General features: G+C 36.8%; 1 protein-coding gene across 1 annotated transcript; it reads right to left on the minus strand.

The window, feature by feature from the left end:
• Nucleotides 1–11,309: 11,309 nt before the first annotated feature.
• On the minus strand, nt 11,310–14,597 carry LOC141626881 (uncharacterized). Its single transcript, XM_074440474.1, has 3 exons — nt 12,727–14,597; nt 12,491–12,634; nt 11,310–12,403 (listed from the first exon to the last, which is right to left on the minus strand). Exons 1-3 carry the CDS (start codon nt 14,446–14,448, stop codon nt 11,489–11,491), a joined length of 2,781 nt encoding a protein of 926 aa, XP_074296575.1. The 5' UTR covers nt 14,449–14,597; the 3' UTR covers nt 11,310–11,488.
• Between the last annotated feature and the right edge of the window lie 711 nt (nt 14,598–15,308).

A 15,308-nucleotide genomic window follows, 5' to 3' on the forward strand; every position in this document is an offset into this window, starting at 1 on the left:
ACTTATAAATACGGAGTATTACAGTCTTCCCTCCTTAAAAGGAACTTCGTCCCCGAAGTTCAAACCACAACTAAACAAAGGTACTCCCCTAACATTCCCGACTCAGCAACCGGACATAAAACATGATACTAACCCAACTTATCCCGACAAACCTCCCGACACAACATATAAAAGGTGTATAAAACTCTTAAAAACTCTCGCGATCATCTCCTACCCCCCTAAAAGAAACAAGGTTACGTCCCCGTAACCATACATACCTGATCAAAGAGGAAAGGGTAACGCTCTTTCATAGCTTCCTCTGGCTCCCATGTAGCTTCCTCGGTCTCGTGGTTAGACCAAAGGATCTTAAGCAAAACTGTCTCACCACTCCTAGTCTTTCTAACCTTTCGGTCTAGAATCTGCTTAGGCACCTCAAGGTATGATAAAGACTCATCTAGCTCTAAGCTCTCTGCCTCCAACACATGTGACGGGTCACTCACATACTTCCGCAGCTGCGATACATGAAACACATTATGCACTCTCTCCAACGCAACTGGTAAAGCCAAACGATAAGAAACTTCCCCAACTCGCTCTAAGAACTCATAAGGCCCTATAAACTTCTGACTTAGCTTGCCTTTCTTCCCAAATCTCATAACTCCATGCATCGGAGACACTTTCAGAAGAACCTTGTCCCCAACTTGAAACTCTATGTCCCGACGATGTAGATCTGCATAACTCTTTTGTCGATCCTGGGCTGCTCGCATCCGTTCCCTGATTATCTTAATCTGTTCCACCATCTCATGCACCATCTCTGGTCCTAAAACCACTGCCTCAGCACTATCGTCCCAACAGATTGGACTCCTACATCTCCTCCCATACAAGGCCTCAAACGGTGCCATACCAATACTGGTGTGATAGCTGTTGTTGTAAGAAAACTCTATCAAGTCCAACCTCTGCTCCCAGCTACCACCAAAATCCATCACACAAGCTCGCAACATATCCTCAAGAGTCTTGATTGTTCTCTCGTTCCGCTCTCCGTCTGTCGCAGGATGAAATGTTGTACTCATCTTCAAAGCTGTTCCCAACGATTCCTGCAACTCCTTCCAAAACCTTGATATAAACCTCGCATCTCTGTCAGACACTATGTCCTTAGGGACTCCATGTAACTTAAGCACGTTCTTTAGATAGGCCATAGCCAATTGTGCCTTAGTCCATGTATCTTTCATTGGAACAAAGTGAGCTGACTTGGTCAGACGATCCACTATCACCCAAATCATGTTGTTACTTTGTTGACTCTTAGGCAAACCCACAATGAAATCCATGGAAATGGATTCCCACTTCCACTCAGGCACCTCTAAAGACCGAATCTTACCTTGTGGTCTTCTCTGTTCCCCTTTAACTCTCCGGCATGTCAAACAACGGACACAAACTCAAATTGTCTCTTTCTTCATCCCAGGCACCAAAACGTTTTCTTCAAATCCTTGTATAGCTTGTCTCCACCGGATGAACCGAATATGGTGTGCAATGCGCGCTCATGATCGTCTTTTTCAACTCCTCATCATTAGGAACACACCACCTACCATCAAACCTCAAACTACCATCCGTATGAATAGAAAACCGGACACCTGTCCCTTCTCTACCCCGCTCTCCACTCCACTATCTTAGGATCCAAAGCCTCGCTTATCCCGAATATCATCATAAAACTCCGGATGTACTTGTCATATCACCCATGGCATCTCCTTTCTACATCATATGTATCCCAAAGCTCGCTACCTCATCCTCACCTCATCAAAGATAGAGCCGTACACAAGGAATGTACACTCTTCCTACTCAAAGCATCAAAGAACAACATTGGCCTTCCCTTCATGGTAGATGATTTCCATGTCGTAATCGCCAATCAACTCCATCCACCTCCTCTGTCTCATGTTCAACTCCTTCTGCGTGAAGATGTACTTAAGACTCTTGTGATCAGAAAATACCTTAAAGATTGCTCCATAAAGGTAATGTCTCCAAATCTTGAGAGCAAACACCACTGCACCCAACTCCAGATCATGAGTAGGGTAGTTCTCCTCATAAGGCTTCAACTGCCTAGAAGCATAGGCAATCACTTTACCATTCTGCATTAACACACATCCCAGCCCATTCTTCGAGGCATCTGTATAAACCTCGAAATTCTCGCTCCCTTCAGGCAATGCGAGGACAGGAGCTGTGGTCAAACGCTCCTTTAATGTTTGGAACACCGTCTCACAACTCTCATCCCAACGAAACCTGTTCTCTTTCCTCATCAACGCTGTCATCGGTCTAGCTATCTTGGAGAAATCTTTCACGAACCGTCTGTAGTATCCAGCTAAACCCAAGAAACTCCTAACCTCAACAACATTCTTCGGTGCTTCCCACTTTGTCATCGCTTCAATCTTCGCCGGATCCACACTACTCCATCTTTAGAGATTACATGACCCCGAAAAAGCAACTTTCTCTATCCGAACTCACACTTGGACAGACTTAGCATACAACTCATGATCCTCATAGTCCGCAACACGATCCTCGGATGCTCCTCATGCTCCTCCTTAGTCTTAGAGTAGACTAAGATATCATCGATAAACACTACTACAAACTGGTCCAAGAACTGTCTGAAGATTCTATTCATCAAATCCATAAACACTGCCGGCGCATTAGACAACCCAAACGGCATCACCACATACTCATAATGGCCATACCTTGACGTGAAAGCTGTCTTTGGTATGTCCACCTCTCTAATCTTCACCTGATGGTACCCCGACCTCAAATCAATCTTAGAAAAGACCGTTGCACCGCTCAACTGATCAAACGGGTCATCTATCCTTGGCAAAGGATACTTGTTCTTTATCGTCACACGGTTCACTCCCCCGTAATCTATGCATAGCCTCAAACTCCCATCTTTCTTCTTTACGAAAAGAACTGGTGCTCCCCAAGGCGATACACTTGGTCTAATGTATCCCTTCTCTATCAAATCATCCAACTGCTTCCTAAGTTCCTCCATCTCCTTAGGACCCATACGGTACGGTGCCTTAGAGATTGGCCCCGTCCCTGGCTTCAACTCAACGGTGAAGTCTATCTCCCTCTTCGGTGGCAACCCCTAATCTCCTCCGAAAAACATCTCGCAAACTCTCCCACCACTGTATCTCATCAACTGTCGGACTCTCTATCCGGTCATCTCTCACATGACACAAGATCAACGGACATCCCTTCCTCGGATAAGACTTCAAGGTGACAAACAAATCAACTTAACTTTGGGTTTGACTAGAAAACCACGATAAGACACACCAACACCCTTAGGACCTCGTAAGGACACTTTCTTTTGATGACAGTCTATCTTAGCTTTATACTTTCCTAACCAATCCATCCCAACTATCATCTCAAAACCGTTAAAAGGAAACTCTAGCAAGTCCACAGGGAAATCGACTTGCCCAACTATCAAAGATACATCTCTGAACAACCTCCCACACGATACAGACTCACCCGAAAATATGAAAACTTGCTCACTAACGGACTCATATACTCTCAAACCCAACCTGTTTTACATAACTCGAAGACACAAACGATCGAGAAGCCCCGAATCAAACAAAACAAACGTAGGAATACCATTAACAAGGAATGTACCTAAGATAACGTGCGCATCTTCCTCACCGCCTTCTTCTCCATCATGAATAACTTGCCATCGGTCTTCGCCCCACCTCCTGGACAAGATCTTGGCCGATGCGGTCGGCTTAGCACCCGACCCTTGATTGTTGTTGTTGTTCGGGTGTCTTCGATAAGAATTACCGCCGTTGTGGTTGCCTCCACTCTGGTAACTCGACTTCCCGGTTTGGCCATGATCCAGCCCGGTCATTTGCTCGCGGCTCGTGCGAGTCTCTCGAAAGATCCCGGTGCACTCGTGCACTCATGTCTCTTGTGGCCTACACCACCACAACCAAAGCAGGTCACTCCCCAACTATTACTCACACTCCCACGGCCACGCCCAAAGGAAGCCCCAAAGATCAACCCCCGACCCGTAAGAAAACCCCTTTGATGATTGTGGTTGCCTTTCTTGTAATTAGATTGGCCACCACCCTCGCTCTCGGACTTCCTCTTCTCCCCACCGGACCTCTCCCGAGCCATCTCCACCACCTCTCCGCTCTCCCACCCTCTCATAGGCTTCCTTAACATCGCAAGGATCCCCACGGTAACTTATCCATAATCTTGGTAGTCAACCCTCTCTCAAACCTCAATGCCAGGTTCTCCTCACTCAAACCCATATCCTCAGCATACCTGGACTTCTCATTGAGCTGTCTCTAGTACTCGGCTACAGTCATCTCAGCGGTAATCTTAAACTTATCAAACTCTTCCCTCAACTTACTCCTCACATGCTCCGGTACGAACTCCTTCCTCACAGCCCTACGAAACTCCTCCCAAGGTATAGCAGGTAAGCCCTGGTTGGTGTATATCTCCTTAACACTCACCTTCACTGAATCCCACCACTTGCCTGCTGCCTCCCTCAGATAGAACGCGGCCTGTTACACTCTCATCTCATCAGGACAATGAACCAAGTCTAAGATGTTCTCCATCTCTCTCAGCCAACTATCAAGCAGATTAGGCTCCCCAACTCCGTTGTACTCTTTCGGGTTAAACCTCGCAATATAGAGGCTGATTTTAGAATGATCAACCTCCTTCTCCTTACTCTTATCCTTGTCCTCATTCACTCTCTTCAGGGTCTCAGTAAGAGCATCCTGGTGCTCTAACATCTTAACGATGTCATCCACGGTCATAAGCTCAGCTCTCGCGTACAAAGCAGTTCTCTTGGGCGGCATCTTGAAGCTATATAAGAAAGGGGTAAACATAAACACGCGTACTAAACCTCAAAACATGAAAACACGATGCCCAGAACCCACTCGATCGAGTTCCCAAACACACTCGATCGAGTAACGGGCTACTCGATCGAGTGCCCCACGTACTCGATCGAGTACCCAAACTCCGAACCAAACGGACCTTCCGATCTCTTTCCTACTCGATCGAGTATCTAGGCTACTCGATCGAGTGATTTCTACTCGATCGAGTACCCTAGTTACTCGATCGAGTGCCCCAAAACTCGATTCTGGACTCAAAATCGCCAAAAACCCACCCGATCGAGTCAGCCCCACTCGATCGAGTAACCCAAATTCGTAAGAGCTACCCGCATATTACGTCATATGCTAACATGCTAACTTTATAAATCACATATTATATCATAACAATCATGCTATTAATTGCCACGTTGTAAAACATTCAACATGCTACCATTTCATCAACAGTTTCTATATACATCATCACTTTTCTTTCACCTCTCAACTTCCAATTCGAACATCCATCAATCAACACATTCCATCACATTTGTAAACAAATTAACCAAACACACATACGACTCGACAAACACTTCCCCCATGTGACCGGTTCAAAGTTGTAGGGCGACCCCCGCGACTTTAGGACGTCTCCCAAGCCTTTGCACTAGCTCCTACAACTTTTACCCCGGGTTCATTTTAATTGACTCCCTATGTTCATTAAGTTCATTGGTTACAGGTTTCAGGATCGTCGCTCTGATACCATTTTTAACACCCCCATACTCCAAGTGCCTTACCAGGACCACTCAGGTATGAAGACATTACCATCTCGGTTACCCGAGGCAATGATAATCAAACAACAATAAAGAAACAACGTTTATTATAAATAGTTTAACGAATAGTTACAATCCATGAAACCAACTAAAAGTACGATACATTATTCTCAAACGATGTCTAATCAAAATGTAAATAAACTAAGGCTACAAAGAAGACTCCTATCATCATGTCGTGGCATCCCAAATATCCCAGTACTCATCTCAATACCTCGCTCAATATCTCTAACCATCCCCGAATGGATCACCGCAGGTTTACAAAACAACACCGGGGTCGATTAATCACACAATCAATATAGATAACAATAATATGATAAACAGACAATGAATCACACACACACACACACACACACACCACCAACTCCCATCATCTCAATCACTTGACCGTCCACTGGACCCCCGCCAGGGGGGACCGCAGCCGTTCCCACCTAAGCCCCGCTCATCATACGAGCGATAACCCCGTCCCATTAATGTGCACATCCCCTTCCGTGGCGGGTTCCACGAAGGGCGAAACTAGGGCGTGAAGTCACTCCCGCAAGTGACCCCACTCACCGAGAACGCATCTCGAGAACCATCAACAAAGAATCACAACCACAAACACAAGACAATCATTATACCAAACAACCAAATACAAGACATCACCAATATCCCATTATGGGACTAATACGAGTAAGAAATCCTACCCGAAAGCACAACAAGCGGACGGTATCTACAAATTTGTATCAAAACGCCTCTTCTACGAACCCTCCTCCTATCACATAACACATAGAGACTACACATCACATACTACACACAAAAACCCCCAATCCCTAAATTAGGGTTTAAACAATCTTAACAAAACATTATAAAAATTGTATTAAAAGCTTACCCTCGACGCAAGGAACTCAACGACGCGAACTACGACAAGAACTCGACCGTCGAACTCCGGAATTGCTAAGAATGCGATTAGGAAGATGAACTGGCTGCTTTCTCTCTTAAACAGGGTTTTAGGTTTTGTAAAAGTGATTTAAAACAATGACGATTATGTTTAAATACCTTAATCGCATAATTAACAAAACCCGAGAAAACTCCCCGTAAAACCGGACACTCGATCGAGTACCCAAGGTACTCGATCGAGTACCCCCTTACTCGATCGAGTACCCCAGCTACTCGATCGAGTACCCAACAGGTCAGAAACTATTTTATTTCGCAACTTACCCTTACTCGACAGAGTAAGGGCTACTCGATAGAGTACCCCAAGACTTATAAATACGGAGTATTACAGATATACCAGTGGAAGAAAATGACGATCCTTCTCTAAAAGAATTGAATCTCATAATAACCCTTTTATCATTTTCAATTATCTCATCAAGATCTTTTTTTATCATATTAGGAGTAGGTAGTTCTTTAGGAATTTGAAGTTCTTCCGCAATGGTAACCTTATTCCAGGGAAGACTTTTGGCAGTAGTGACTAAGGACTTAGTCCCGCTATCTTTTGAATGAACTTCTAGGAAAATATTTTCTTCTTTTGAAGATGGTTCATGAATGAACTTGGGACTGACTGTGGAAGTCATAAGTTTGAAATAAATTCTAAAAACAATTACAAAATTTCTTGCAAAGTCTTTGAATTTATTATCCAAAATATGAATATCAAGAATTAAAGAGTCCTGAATTAATGGATCTTGTAAATCAACAGAAAAGTCTGGAAAACAGCTGAAATACACAGGTCCATTACAGACATGGGTTTGAATAACAGCAAGCAAAGAGTTTTTGTATGCTTTTAACCTATTATCTCTTAAGGCCATGAATATAGGACAATCAACTCCCTTATGAACTAAAGGTTTGACTGCAACCTGAACAAGGCCAAAGTGAATAAATCTATATTTCTTTTGAATATATTCTTTTATACTAGTATGAGAAAGTAAATGTAAAGTTTTTGTGGAATTATGGATACTTCTAGATTCTTCATGAGTTCTTACTGAAAACGCAGTTTTGAAATCAAATGATCCTATTTTGTATATTTGAGTTGGGTTTTCTTTGGGTATATCCCAGTTTGAGAAATCAACAGGAACATTGATTTCATGACTTTGAACTGTTGACATATCTCTACTTGTTCCTACTTGGAACGCCTTTCTTAACCAGTTTGCCATGAATAAAGTTTAAACCTACCAATGAATGCAGACGCTATGTAAATGGGAACAGTAGGACCACCCTACCGGGAACACCTAGACACGGCTTACCAACGGATTAAACCAGGGCTGACCAAGCACCTTACCAACACTTAAACAAAGTGTATGCGAGATACGATGAGTGAACCTTATTAAGGCTCTGATACCAGGAAGGAGCCCAGGTACCAACAGAGTAGAAGAAATTAAAAAGTTAAAAGAAATGAGAACAATGAAAGTAGTTGATTTTAAAATAAACTTTGAAAATTATAGGATTGAAAAATTAAAATAAAATGTACAATGAATATTGATACAGAGATCTTTTGATTACAACTTATTTTTAGATTTTGTTGCTAGTTTGCTTAAGGCAATACTGCACTCTAAAAACTTGATGATCTTCTTGAATACTGAGGGGTTCCTTTTATAGTGGTTTCCTTTTGTATTGTTGAATATGCTTTTGAATTGTGTTGTTGAATTCTCATTTGCAGATGAATGATAACCGTTCTTTTGCGTTAGTGGAGGGACCGCTTTCTCTGAAGAATCCAGCTCTCCATCATTGTTTGAAATTGCATGCCTTTTGTCTGGAATTGAAATATTGTCGACATCCATCATACCTCTAGAAAGGTATGTTGACCCGTATATATGAATAGTAAAAGTCAATTTTGAATAGTACTATACGTTATTTTGTACAGGTATTATACAGACTCAAAATACAAAATGTGTACAATCATATTGAAAAATTATACAGACTCAAAGGAAAAGACATGACACGATAAATGACACAATTTTTATTATTATAGTATCCATTATTATTATTATTATTATTATTATTATTATTATTATTATTATTATTATTATTATTATTATTATTTTTTATAAAGAGATGCGCGCAGCTTTCATTAAAATAAAAATATAAGTTTACATGAAAAAAAAATATAATTTTTATTATTGTTATTATCGTTATAATTGTTATAATTGTTATTGTTATTTTTATTATTACTATTATTGGTATTGTTATAATTGTTATTATTACTATTATTGCTATTGCTATTATTATTATTATTATTATTATTATTATTATTATTATTATTATTATTATTATTATTATTGGTATTTTATTATTGTTATTATTGTTATTATTATTATTATTATTGGTATTTTATTATTGTTATTATTGTTATAATTGTTATTATTACTATTACTGGTATTGTTATTATTGTTATAATTGTTATTAGTACTCTCACTACTACTACTACTACTACTACTACTACTACTACTACTACTACTACTACTACTACTACTACTACTATTATTGGTATTTTTATTATTTTTATTATTGTTATAATTGTTATAATTGTTATTATTGTTATTATTACTATTATTGGTATTGTTATTATTGTTATTATTGTTATTATTATTATTATTATTATTAATATTATTGGTATTTTTATTATTGTTATTATCGTTACAATTGTTATAATTGTTATTTTTATTTTTATTATTACTATTATTGGTATTGTTATAATTGTTATAATTGTTATTATTACTATTATTGCTATTGCTATTATTATTATTGCTAGTATTATTATTATTATTATTATTATTATTATTATTATTATTATTATTATTATTATTGGTATTTTTATTATTGTTAGAATTGTTATTATTACTATTATTGGTATTGTTATTATTGTAATAATTGTTATAATTGTTATTCTTGTTATTATTACTATTATTACTATTAATATTATTACTATTATTATTATTATTAATATTAATATTATTGGTATTTTATTATTGCTATTATTGTTATTATTACTATTATTGGTATTGTTATTATTGTTATAATTGTTATAATTGTTATTAGTACTATCACTACTAGTACTACTACTAATACTATTATTATTATTATTATTATTATTATTATTATTATTATTATAATTTTTATTATTACTATTATTGGAATTTTTATTATTGTTATTATCGTTATAATTATAATTATTATTATTATTACTATTACTATTATTGGTATTGTTATTATTGTTATTATTGTTATTATTTTTATTATTACTATTATTATTATTATTATTATTGGTATTTTTATTATTGTTAGAATTGTTAGAATTGTTATTATTGTTATTATTACTATTATTGGTATTGTTATTATTGTAATAATTGTTATAATTGTTATTATTGTTATTAATAGTATAATTACTATTATTACTATTACTATTACTATTACTATTACTATTACTATTACTATTACTATTATTATTATTATTGTTATTAATAGAATTGCACTAACAGTGAACTGAATCCTGCGAATCAGGGCTGTTATTGGCAACTCTTTTCCTTCAAAAGCTCGAGCATTTCGTTCCTGCCAGATAGAGTAAACCAGTGCACCAATACTGCAACTTTTCAGGTTGTATCTCCAAGCCTTTCTCTGGTTCATATCAGCAATATACACAAGGAGAGAGGGCAAATCAGTGAAAGAAGTTGAGATGTTCAACCACTTTATGATATTATTATTATTATTATTGGTATTTTATTATTGTTATAATTGTTATTATTGTTATTATTACTATTATTGGTATCGATATTATTGTTATAATTGTTATTAGTACTATCACTACTACAACTACTACTAATATTAGTATTATTACTATTATTACTATTATTATTATTATTATTGTTATTATTACTATTATTGGTATTTTTATTATTGTTATTATTGTTATAATTGTTATAATTGTTATTATTATTTTTATTATTACTACTATTATTGGTATTGTTATTATTGTTATAATTGTTATAATTGTTATTATTACTATTATTACTATTATTGTTATTATTATTGTTATTATTATTATTACTGCTATTATTATTAATATTATTTTTATTGGTATTTTTATTATTGTTAAAATTGTTATTATTACTTTTATTGGTATTTTTATTTTTGTTATAATTGTTATAATTGTTATTATTGTTATTATTACTATTACTACTATTATTAATATTAATATTAATATTAATATTAATATTATTATTATTATTATTATTATTATTATTATTATTATTGGTATTTTATTATTGTTATTAGGATAAATTGTTACTTAATACCTAATAAAACACACTTTTTACAAATTAGTACCTAATATAACAAAATTTAAAACTTAATACCTAGAAAACAGTTACTTTTTACGGATTGATACCTAAAAGCAAATCTGTCACCTATATTTGTCAGATTTCATCGAGAATGCTTTTTTCCCTCCAAAATCACTTAAACCTTTGCTTTTTATTCCTAAAATGCCCCCTGTTTTATTTCTTTCCACACAAATTAAAACTCTCCCTCTTCTAAATCCTTCCCTCTTTACTACAAAAATTAAACCCACAATTCCTTTCTCTGCTACTTCGTTCTTCTACAACTTTTGTCTTTCATCTTTTATAATTAAATCTGCCTCCTCCTTTTTCTTCTTTTGCTACCCTAGAAATGACATTAAGAATGCATAATTACACAAAGGTGTCCATACATTGGTAGTTTTATCATAGCAAAAGTAGTATCCCGTCTAATCATACAAAAAGGAAAAGATGCATTTTTCCTTTCTTACATGCACAAAAGGGGCAGTAGAATAGTAGATGCATAGTTTTCCTACTAAATGATTCAGTGAAAAACATCTATATAATATGCAAACTATTATATTTAAAGGTGAGATTGTGTGCTTGGTTGATTGATTTGTTGAGCACCAATATTTGCAGCCCTTCTACCAGTGGCCTTCATTCTAGCATTCTTCACCCATGTCGAGTCAGTTGGAGGGCGACCTCGTTTTTTAGGACTCTTAGGCGCTGCAGGGGGATTTTGACATGTTTTAACATTGTGACCAAGTGCGCCACAACGACTACACTTGTTATTTTTCTTTGCTCTCTTCACAAACTTGTTTTCACCCTCACCAGGTTCCTTTCTTCTTTTTTTGCTAGAAGGCCTCCCTGGCATCTTTCTGTAAGCAGGTGGTAATGGTTGTGGATGTGAAGTTTTCTCCCAATGTCTTACTCCAGGCATAGGGTTAATTGCTGGGGTATAAGCCAAGATGTACTTATCTCTTGTGTATGCCTCATCTACGTAATCCTCGGGGACATGCCTTTGCTTCATAATGCAAGCCATTGCATGTGTGCATGGTATACCAGTCAAATCCCACAGGTAGCAAGAGCAAGCATTCTTGTCCAACTTCACTGTACATGTATCTCCTTTGTACTCCACTTCATACCCTGCCTTAGATGGACTAATGATGCAATATCTTGTTTCCTTGCCCACCTTTTCCAAATACTTATCAACATATGGCATTAATCTCTCCCCATACTTCTCAACCCCGGATATTTTCTCATAACTTCTTTTCATCACATATCTTCTCATCCACTCCATGTGGGTAAGAATGGGCTTGTCCCTAGCATCCTTTATCACCGCGTTGAATGTTTCGCACAAGTTATTTAGTAACATGCTTGATTTGCTTTGAGTAGTGAATGCATGTCTACTCCAATGCTTAGGAGGTATCCCCTTCAGATAAGCATATGCCGGCTCAGACAATGATTTGATGCCTTCTAACTCTGATTTAAATTCACTCTGAAAAAGAAAAAGAAATATGAGAGACCTCCATTCTTTATATGCTTGGATTAATTAGACTAAACTCAAACTAAAAATAATGCGGACCTCTGTAGTTGCATAAGCAGCATTCCAGAACCCTTCTTTATATGCCTGCCCACTGAATTGTAGCTTGAAGTTAGCCCAAATATGTCTGACACAATATCTGATTTCAGCTTTGGGAGTTACTTCCTTAAACGCATCAATTAGCCCCTGCAACAATAATGCAATAATTCAGTTGATACTTCAGTTTATAACACTATTCATTACACATGAAAAACATGAAAATACACAGTGATGCTCACTTTTTGACGGTCAGACATGAAAGTAAGTCCTTCACCTTCAACTTTCTCAAGATCAGTAATTAAAAGACTGAGAAACCACTGCCAACTGCTTGCATTCTCTACCTCTACCACACCCCAAGCGACTGGAAATATGTTGTTATTCCCATCTTTTGCTACTGCGACTAAGCACATTCCAGGATATGGACCTTTTAGGTGACAACCATCCACTCCTATAATAGGTCTGCATCCTTTAAGAAATCCTTCCTTACATGCTTGTAGGCATATGTAGACCCTCTGAAATAATGGTGGAGGTCTATCAATTTGTGATATCATCACAAAAGCCGAAGATCCAGGATTATATTTCTTTAACGCCTCTGCATAATCCCAAATTCTTGCGTATTGATCATTTCCATTCCCAAATATTATAAGTTTGGCCCTGGCTCTAGCTAACCAACATTTGTGGTAGCCAACATCCACACCCAAATCCATAAGAACTCTTGTTTTCAAAGCTTCCAACTTCCATTGTGGATCTTGTCTCCAGACTTCCAAGTACTTGTTCGCTAGAAATTCAGATGATAACATTCTGTTTTGATTTCTATATCCACAAACATGCTCAAGATTCAAACTCTTCACCTGAAATGTGCCGTCCTCATCCAGCTTAGTAGCGTATACTTTAAACTTGCATTTTCTCTTAGCTTTACATATACACTCACCAAACTTGGATATCTTAGAATTCCACTCACATTCACACTTGTGTCTGCAGAGGGTAGTCAACCTAGCACTCCCATTATGTTGGTAATAAAACTCGTACCCATTTTCAATGGCATGTTGAACAAGTGCAAGCCTTAAAACCTTGTTACTTGGGAATTTCAGCCCTAGTATGAGATCTATTTTTCTCCCAAAGTCAACATTTGGGTTAAAGGTAGGGTAAGGATCAACACCTTTATTTGGCACTTCCATATTTCTTAAATCATCAGAGTCATAAGCAACTTCATTGCCTACTTCGACATCCAATTCATCAACAAACAATAATGGTGGGTCTTGTTCAATCTCAAATATGTTTGCCTCTCTTACCTGCTCAAATACGATTTCTTCCTCATTATTTGCCTCGCATACACCTTCTTCACTATTATCCTTAAAGTTTTCCTCGGCCTCATCAGTTATAATAGTGGAGCTCCCATTCTTCCCAAACATAAAATCCTCATTTTCATAATCTTCGTCCCCTTCATTAAATTCAACATCTATCTCTATGCCATTAGACTCATCACTCCAATTCCCATCTAATTCATATAAATCCGCATTCCATTCAACTGTTTTCTCATTTTCCGTAGTTGTGTCTTTCCTCCTCACCTGAAGTTTTGTCGGCTTTTCTTTTCGAGTTTTTTGTGGAAATTTGTCTTTCGGCTGAGATTGGAATTGGAAAATGAGTTGTGAAGGTGAATTAGGAGTTAAATGCTGTTCACAATGAGATTGTGTTGAAACTGGGGTGGTGGGTCGTTGGTCCATAATGAGAGACACACTTTTACTTTGGAATATTGACTTTTGACATCTTGAGCCAACCTCATGTGGACTTGGTACTTTACTGCTTTCCTCTACCTCTGTGATATACAAATTAATAACATCATCTTGGTCTCTAGACTTCATTAATTCAGCCATATCTTTCTCGCCTTCCACTTTTCTTTTCCCAGTATTTAAAGTCCTCCCATGAAGCTTAAACCACACTTCAAATGGCCTCCCTTCCATTAGAGTGGTTGATTTAGCAATAATATCACTATACTTGTATTTATCAGTCCAAACCCCGAAAGTGAGTGTTAATATCCCACCTACATATTGAGTTTTCCCTTTGATACATTCAAATTTTCCCCCATAATACCATCTAATATCTATAAGATATGCATCCAACATCCTACAAGTACCAAAAATCCCCACAAATTAATCAACTTTATATACTAAAGTTAATTATTTAATACAAAATTAAGTCCACTGTATTATTAACATACAAAAAAAAATGAAAAACTAGGTTCTTTACATGAACAACCTTGTCATAAAAATTTTCGCAATTAGGGTTTCAAATTGGGGAAAGTTAATAACATCAAAAATTAAAAGAATAGAAAGAAGAAAATATCATCTTACCTGACAATGACGATTGATTTTCAGCGATTAAGAGTTTTCCTTGTTGGTAGGCTATTGTAGATGAGGAATTAATTTGGCCATGGGAGGTATTTCTAGATGAAAGAAACATAAACGAAGAGTAATGTTTGATGAGTGGGTAAATTTGGTTTATGACAAATGAAGGGTATTTACGCACCAAAAAAACAAAAAAACAAATGAAGGGTATTTTGGTCATTTTAGTCTCTTTTTTTACCGGAAAATTGAGATGGTATCAATCCGTAAAAAGTATCTGTTTTCTAGGTATTAAGTTTTAAATTTCGTTATATTAGGTACTAATTTGTAAAAAGTGTGTTTTATTAGGTATTAAGTAACAATTTATCCTTGTTATTATTGTTATTATTGTTATTATTGTTATTATTACTATTATTGGTATTGTTATTATTGTTATAATTGTTATTAGTACTATCACTACTACTACTACTACTACTACT

Source organism: Silene latifolia, chromosome Y (assembly GCF_048544455.1).
Source record: "Silene latifolia isolate original U9 population chromosome Y, ASM4854445v1, whole genome shotgun sequence".
NCBI lineage: Eukaryota > Viridiplantae > Streptophyta > Magnoliopsida > Caryophyllales > Caryophyllaceae > Silene > Silene latifolia.

What these genes read in the sequence shown, in the direction of transcription:
- LOC141626881 (XM_074440474.1), bottom strand. Translation starts at nt 14,448, where the DNA reads ATGGAAGGGAGGCCATTTGAAGTGTGGTTTAAGCTTCATGGGAGGACT. An exon ending in TCATGTCTGACCGTCAAAAA is followed by an intron (nt 12,635 to 12,726) that starts GTGAGCATCACT and finishes TTATTGTTGCAG; the next exon opens with GGGCTAATTGATGCGTTTAA. An exon ending in CTGCTTATGCAACTACAGAG is followed by an intron (nt 12,404 to 12,490) that starts GTCCGCATTATT and finishes TTTCTTTTTCAG; the next exon opens with AGTGAATTTAAATCAGAGTT.